The 8091-nt window shown below is 37.8% G+C and overlaps 1 protein-coding gene across 1 annotated transcript in view; it reads left to right on the forward strand.

Moving 5' to 3' along the window:
* ATP6V1G3 (ATPase H+ transporting V1 subunit G3) overlaps window positions 1–8091 on the forward strand; it is a 19280-nt gene that overhangs the window by 5622 nt on the left and 5567 nt on the right. Inside the window, 3 exon segments of the mRNA XM_004391419.1 lie at window positions 7601–7632; window positions 7635–7682; window positions 7685–7698. Of these exon segments, the coding sequence (XP_004391476.1) occupies window positions 7601–7632; window positions 7635–7682; window positions 7685–7698 (94 nt within the window).

The following is an 8091-nucleotide window of genomic DNA, read 5'->3' on the forward strand; positions in this document are numbered from 1 at the left end:
TGGAGTTAGTACTTTTGGCCAAATAAATTGTTCATCAATTAAAACATAAGCCAAGTTACATTTTTACAACAGAACATCAAGCACTCCAGGTTTAGGGAACTGAACTGAACCTTCAATCAGAATTAGATTAGAAATTCAAGGTACCATCCTCAACAGTAGGAACAAATATTTATGTTTCTCTGAAATATATGATATTTCAAGTCCCAGTTATAACCTGTTATGAGAGCTGTTTTTATTTCATTTACAACCATGGCAAATTTGGAAAATCCTATAGCTCTGCATTAGCATTGTTCTTTTGAAATGCTCAAATGCAGGTGACTCCATTTCACATAAAGAGTTCATACCCTTGAATCATTTCCTGACGTGCACCATAACCTCTCACGCAAATAAGCACTCAACCTGTCTACATTGGCAGCAGCAGAAAACAGTGTTTGTGATTAACTCAAAATTACAAATTACATTATGGGATACAGAAGGAAAGACTTGGTAAACAAATATAAACATTCAAATCTGGAAATAAGAAAAACTGACCAAGCAGGTACATTAAAAACTTCCTGATATCTATAAAAAATTTTGAGAAAAAGTGAAAGGCACGCCCCTCTCGTTTTCTTCCAAGACAGTGTGGTCAGTTCTCAGTCTCTGGAGCTGATTGGCCTGGGTGCAAATTCTGCTCGGCCTCTTACTAGCTGTGTGACCTTGGAAAGGTTACCTCTTGACCCCCTGTGCCTTAGTTTCCTCAGCCTCAAAACTGGCGAGATTAATTAGTACCTGCCTCGTGGAGTTGTTGTAATGATTAGCTGAATTAATACTTACGAAAGGCTTATTGAACACATAGCAGGTGCTCAATAAATGTTACTCTTCCTCTACTACTTAATAAAAAGAATTATGTTGCAGAGAAGAGCAAAACAGAAGAGTCTCAATAACCTCTTATGCATTGTCTTCAATCAAATCTTCCATTGAATTATATGGTTGTGCATATTAAATACTTAAAAGACTTCTACAGAAAATAGATACTATACCAACTAATGAAATAATGCAGATTGTTTCTTGTGGGTATATACAAGGTCAACTATCAATATTTTTTTAAAAATCAGCTAATCACTTGATTGCAAATATGCAAGTGTTCTGAATTATGTAAAAAAGCACTTTAATTTGATAAATACTATTCATGTGGATATGTTGGTTCATGAAGACATGACTTTTAATAAACTAATAAAAGTTTTATATTAGAACTTCATGGCCATGTCTTGTGCATTTTGTAGGTCTGTAAATACTTCCTCTTTCTTTATAGTCCACAGACTAATGGGGTATTTGTAAGTATATTGGAGTTTCATTTCTTTGAGCGGGTATTATTAAAATAAAAACCTCAGAACATTTTCATTTATTAATAGCTTTTAGTTGTATTCAATCCCGAATCTACACAAAACTACTTACTGTATTTTTTTAATAAGTAAAGTTTGAGGAAAAAAAGGAAAGGAAAGCACCAAGAAAGAGGAGGTATGAAAAGAAATAGAAATCAAAAGAGAAGTTCTGTAGCAATCACAGTCACCAAAAGAAAAGTTGCATTTTTGTTTTCCTGGTGATTTATTACCGTTTCCAATGTTTGTAATAGTTGACCAAAATAACGGAATTCTTTGAACTAGGTTGGTTTTATCATAGTATTGGTAACCCCAACTATCACTCATCAGTCAATTTGTCATTGAGTGTTGCTGTGGCGTTGGAAGCTATGCCACCAGTATTTCAAATACCAGCCGGGTCATCCATGGCAGACAGGTTTCAACAAAGCTTCCAGACTAAGATGGACTAGGAAGAAAGGCCTTGAGATCTACTTACGACGGTTAGCTAATGAAAACCTTATAGATCACAACAGAACATTGTTCAACATACTTGATTTCGATATGTCATCAGGAGGGATCAATCACTGGAGGGAGATACCAAGGGCTTGGGATGGATTGGCATATAGCCACAATGATGGGCTCACACGTGCTGGTGATTTCTAAGGATGATGCAGGAACAAGCAACATTTTGTGCTGTTGTACGTAAGGACTCCATGAGTTGGAGTCAACTCCATGGCAGCTGACAACAACTCTTCTTAATATACAGATATTTCCTAGGTGATCCCATCTAATCCCATGGCTTTACATTGACTCCATGCTGATGACCCCCAACCTGATATTTCCAGCTCCAGTTGCCTTCTTGATCTCCAGATTCATATAAACATCAGCCTTCTCAGTATCACCACTTGGGAATTTGATAGGCATCTCAGTTATACTACATTCTTAACTCCTCCTTGCCAAAAAATATGTGAAGGCATCATTGATTAACTCATCTCTGTCTCTCACGTTTACCTGTCAGATCTGCCTTCAAAATATATATAACCACTTCTTAAGAACTCTGCTGCTACTTCCTATTTTTAGCCATTATTAACATTTGTCTGGGCTACTGTAATAGATTTCAAACTGATCTTTCTGCTTCTTCCTTTTCCCCTACAGTCTATTGTCACCACAGCAGCCAAACAAATGGTTTCAAATCATAGGCAGTATTGTGCCTCACCTTTGCTAAATATTCTTCATGGATTTAGCATCTCAAGTGCAAAATCTTCACCATGCCCTATGAGCTCTATATGAACTGCCTTCGTGTTACCTCTCTGATATCATCTCTTAACAGTCAACCACCCTGCTTGCTTTGCTCCAGCCACACAGGTATATTTGCTGTTCCCTGAACATGCGTAATACCCTGCCACCTCAGGAATTTTGCATCTACTGTTCCCTCTGCTTAGAACGCTCTTACCTCTCAGATATCTGCATGGCTATTTTGTCTTGCTTCCTTCAGGTCTCTGCTCATCTGTTCTCTGCTCTCATTTTATCTAAGAGTCCTTCCCTGGCCGATCTAGATTAGCACCCATCACCATCACTCACTATCCCCTTATGCTCCTTTATTCTTCTTCATAGTATTTATCACCATCTGTTATATTGTACACTCACTGTCTATTTTTTTATTTATATCTCCACCCGCTAGAATGGAAATTCCAGGAGAGCAGGGATTTTGTCTGATTTTGGTTTTCACTGCTCTATATAGAGACATAGAACACTGTCTGATATATAGAGTCATATTGGTTGATTAATTGCCTCTTATCTGAGTTCTCTGAAGTATTGGATAATGTTGTTCACATCTTTCTTGGATTGTTCTCTCTTCTTTTTTAGTTCCCTCTGCTTCTCTGATCACCACTCTAAGCCTCTTTGTGAGGCTCCTCTTCCTTTTATCACCCCTTCAGTGTGGGTATTTCTCCAGGTTTAGACCTTAGCAGTTTCTCCTTGTTCTACACACTCTCCCTTTATTTCAGTCTGAACTCTGTTGCTATAACTATCACATACAGATACCCAGAGAACTGACACCCAAATCTCTGTCTCCATTTCAGGCCTTTCTCCTGGACTCCAAACTTGTCTCTCCAACAGCCCATTGGAAACCTCCAGGGGATGTCCTCAGGGAAGTCTCCAGAGGCTTCTGCACTGATAGCCTGAGCACTTGCCCTCAAACTCAACGTCTTCCTCATTGCCTTCCTTCTCAGCAAAGCTCCCAGGAATTGGGCCTGTTTTCCTAAGAATGATAAAAATGAGTCACTTATCTTTGTCAAGCAGTTCATATGCATTCTTTCTGTCTATTTAATGACTCTTAGCAGTAAATTATTAAATCTGATTTATAGGTAAGAAAACTCAGGCTCAGAAAAACTAAATAATTTGTTCAAGGTCACAAAGCTTCTAATTTCTTATAGTAGTGGTGTCTAGTACATAATTCTAATTTCCTTCTGAGATGATACAAGGTCCCTAGGTGGCGCAAACTGTTCTCAGCTACTAACCTAAAGGCTGACGGTTCAAACCTACCCAGTGGTGCTGTGGAAGAAAGGCCTGGCAATCTGCTTCTGTAAAGATTATGGCCAAGAAAACCCTTGGAGTAGTTCTACTCTGTAACACATGGACTTTACTATGAGTCTGATTCTCTAGAATTTTAATAGTTAATATCTTCATAAATGTCATTTTTAACTGTCACAGAACAAATAAAATCAAGACTTAGGTTATATTATTTCCGTTGATTTTGAATACTCTTCACAACTTATGTATTGTATAATTTTCCTCTTGGACACTGGAACACCATGTACCCATTTCCAAAATGCACTGTATTTATGCTTACCAGGGGCAAAGATCATATCCTATGCATTTCTCTATCCTCTGTTTCTAGCTGTCTGCATCGTATATGGTCCCAACCAAAACCAAACCTGTTGCCATCGAGTCGATTCCGACTCATAGTGGCCCTATAGGTGGCATAGTATCTGGCAGGTATCCAATAAATACTGAATGAATAATAGATGAATAAACAAAGACTGCCCCTTCTTGCACCACTCCGCAGTTCCTGAATTAGCAAGATTGAAAATCACAGTGCATAAGATGGCCACTTGTTCTCAACCAAAAATTAGAACGTTTGGTCTGATGAGCCTGTTTGTCCTTGTAGGAACTTTGGAGCTAAATATTATATCGTCACATTTGAAATCTGGACTGTCCCATATAGTCACCCTATATGTTTTATACAGAAAGTATTGGCAAATAGGAATACGAATTCTTTTCTGTTCATAGCAGCCATGTTTTTGATGCTTAAGAAGAAAGAAGTATAATTTTAAAATTTGGAAATTGTCATCTACAGACAGAGTAACAAGCTAGAGGTCTGATGCATGCGTTTTGCTTCACCTCTAGCAGAACAGTGGACTTTAGGCTCTAGTTTCCTTCCACTGGATTAAATCAGGTGTAGCATATGCAGCCTCTCACACAGCAGCAGCTGCTGAGCCGACCCAGAAAATTGCTGCGCCAGCAGCGATTTCCCTGTGGCTCTCCTATTTAATTGAATGAGAACCAGCAGGTGACTGGTGCCATGACAGGAAATCACAGGCACTTTCTGAGCCTGTCACAGTGTGATGGAGCTAATATACAGCTTCTTAGAGGAGCTCTTGATTCTGCTCAGGGGTAGGGCACGCATAGCTTTTCCTTTTTCGGTTTTTGTTTTTTTGTTGTTGTTGTCATTTTGTTTTGTTTTGTTTTAACGTGCTATATCATTGTAATTTTGAAACCAATATGTTTTGCAATTAAGATGGAGATTAATGATGATTTATGATTTATTTTATAAAATACTTATGTATTCTATGAACTCATTATTACTAAGAAAATGTCCACACATTTTGTCTTAGTCATCTAGTGCTGCTACAACAGAAATACCACAAGTGGATGGCTTTAACAGAGAAATTTATTTCTTTACAGCAAAGTAGACAAAAAGTCCAAATTCAGGGCGTCAGCTCCAGGGGAAGGCTTTCTCTCTCTGTCAGCCTTCTCATCAATGTTCCCCCAGACTAGGAGCTTCTCTGCGCAGGGACCAGGTCCAAAGGACACACTCTGCTCCTGGCACTGCTTTCTTGGTGGTATGAGGTCCCCTTGTCTCTCTGCTCACTTCTCTCTTTTCTATCTCAAGAGATTGCCTCAGGACACAATCCAATCTTGTAGATTGAGTCCTGCGTTACTAACACAACTGCCACCCATCCTCCCTCATTAACTTCACAGAGGCAGGATTTACAATATATAGGAAAATCACACAATACCAGGAATCATGGCCCAGCCAAATTGATACACACATTTTTTGGGCGACATAATTCAATCCATGACACATCTTAAATGTATTTTTGTCCCTATGTTGATGACAGGCAGTGATAGGAAAGTGGGCTGGGGATCAAGACAGAGTTTTCCCTACCAACATGTCATCTATTTGCTCTGTTCACAGAGAATCTCTTTGAAGAGTATGTGTTTGGTTGCCACAAATTAGTTAGAACTATAGAGAACAAAGGAATTAGTATATACAAAATGGTAATAAGCATCGAGTAAGCAGCAAGATAGTAAGTATTACTGATAATGTTCCATTAAGTTTCAAGAATCAGAAACGTATTAGTTTGCACCAGACCTTGGATTTTAAAGAGAGTATCAAACAAACAAACAAAAAAAGACAGTTGCCATGGAGTCAGCTCTGACTCACGGAGACCCCATGTGTGTCAGAAGAGATCTGTATTCCATAAGGTTTTCAATGGCTGATTTTTCAGAAGTAGATCACCAGGCCTTTCTTTCAAGGTGCCTCTGGGTAGACTCGAACCTCCAACTTTTCCGGTTGATACCTGAGCACATTAACCATTTGCACCACTCAGGGACTCCAAAGAGAGTAAAGATAGAGCTAAATATCTGTTCTGAATGAGGTTTACCCAGCTTCAATCAAGGATGAGAGGTATTAAAAGGGACACCTTTCCATTTGTAACTCAGTGAATATTTCTTTATTCCGTATAATACAGAGTGACTAGCAAAGCAACTCAGACGTATCAGGGAGAGAAACTTAGAAGCATTCTACACTCCAAGTTCACAGAGGTGTATGAAGATGTAGATAGAAAGGTGACAGACAGAAAGATAGATAATGATACAGAGAAATAAAAGTTTATCTTAAGATTGTCTTTTATGCTACTTAATGAGAACACACTTCATTCAGAGTCAGCACAATATAATAAATAGTTGACAAAAATTATAAGCAAAAGTTTAACAGATATTTTCAGAGAAAAGAAAATATATTAAATGGGCCAAAAAAAAAAAAAAAACGACATTTCACAGAAATTGGAAGACAACAGACCCAGAGGAAAAAACGATTTTAATATAGTTCAGAGTTTCTTTAAAGTTTTAATGATCACAAAATCTTAGTACCTAACACCCTGAATGTGGTAGGAGGTAGTTGCATAGAAGCAATTAAAATTAGTCTGTAGACCTCAGAAGTTACTCTGGTTGACGAACAGTTATGTGCTTAGCTAATGATCCCCAAAACATTGTATTCATCTGAAACTTTCAGATAGGTAGGTTGCTGTCTGCTGGCTTAAGGCTTACACCTTTGCTCTTAATAAAAGAAAGGGGGCTACTTAACTAAATATCCTAACCCATTAAAAACAATTGGTTTTACAACCACTTTCAAGTCCCCCTCAGAGAAAACTACTACAAAAGAAAAAAAAAAAGAACTACTTTGATGTGCGGTGGGGCTTAATCAGACATTCTAGAGTCAACAAATGGTAAGGAAAAATCCCAATAAAATGTTTTTTAAAATGGCAAGTCAATTTGATAGAGCCCGAGCTGCACGTTTGTAGCAGCTTTGGACATCTGCCAGTGTTAAATAGGATCCAGTCGGTGGGGACTGAAGGCGTCCTGGCTGCAAATCAGGACAGAAAACGTGACCAAATAATGTCTTTTCAAGTATGTGACAGCTAAAATCTGTTCTCTGACTGTTAACTGCTGTGAATAAATGAGAAGATGTTTTATTCAAATATGTATGGGTGAAAGAAAGTCGTCATTTCCATGTCCTAAAGAATCTAATTCAAAAAATAAACAATTTTCCATTACGACTGTTTTTTGATGAAATGTGCCATTCTAGAAAAAAATTATCAAAAAATGTGCACCTCACTCATTTGGTAAAATCAGATTTGAAATTCCATGCATATTAAAAAGAAGCGTCGTTCCTTTCTACATCACTGATAATTTTCAGGAAAAGGGAAAAGGTTGAAACAAGCTAAGGAAGAACAATGGCAGAAATTGACCAGTACCAAATGCAGAAAGATAAAGAGTTTCACAGAAACAGTCTAAGGTGAGCAACAAAGTCAGCACTGATTTTTATGCAACATAAGTTATAAAATATTAATATACATACGATGTAATATAGAATATCAGGGGGGAAAAATACTGAGATTGAGCACATACAGGTCAACCAAGGGTAATACCAAACCAAATAATCAATCTTAAACATAACAGAATTATTGGTTTTACATTTTCACTTGCAAAGCATTTTTGATTTGTCCTAAAAAGAATAAAGCAATATTTATTCTCTAGTATATTATATGGAGCCCTTGTGAAGCAGTGTTTAAGAGCTATGGCTGCTAATCAAAAGGTCAGCAGTTCAAATCTACCAGCTGCTCCTTGGAAACCCTGTGGGGCAGTTCTACTCTGTCCTGTATGGTTGCTATGAGTATGAATCGACTCA

Source organism: Trichechus manatus, unplaced genomic scaffold, assembly GCF_000243295.1.
Source record: "Trichechus manatus latirostris isolate Lorelei unplaced genomic scaffold, TriManLat1.0 scaffold00035, whole genome shotgun sequence".
NCBI lineage: Eukaryota > Metazoa > Chordata > Mammalia > Sirenia > Trichechidae > Trichechus > Trichechus manatus.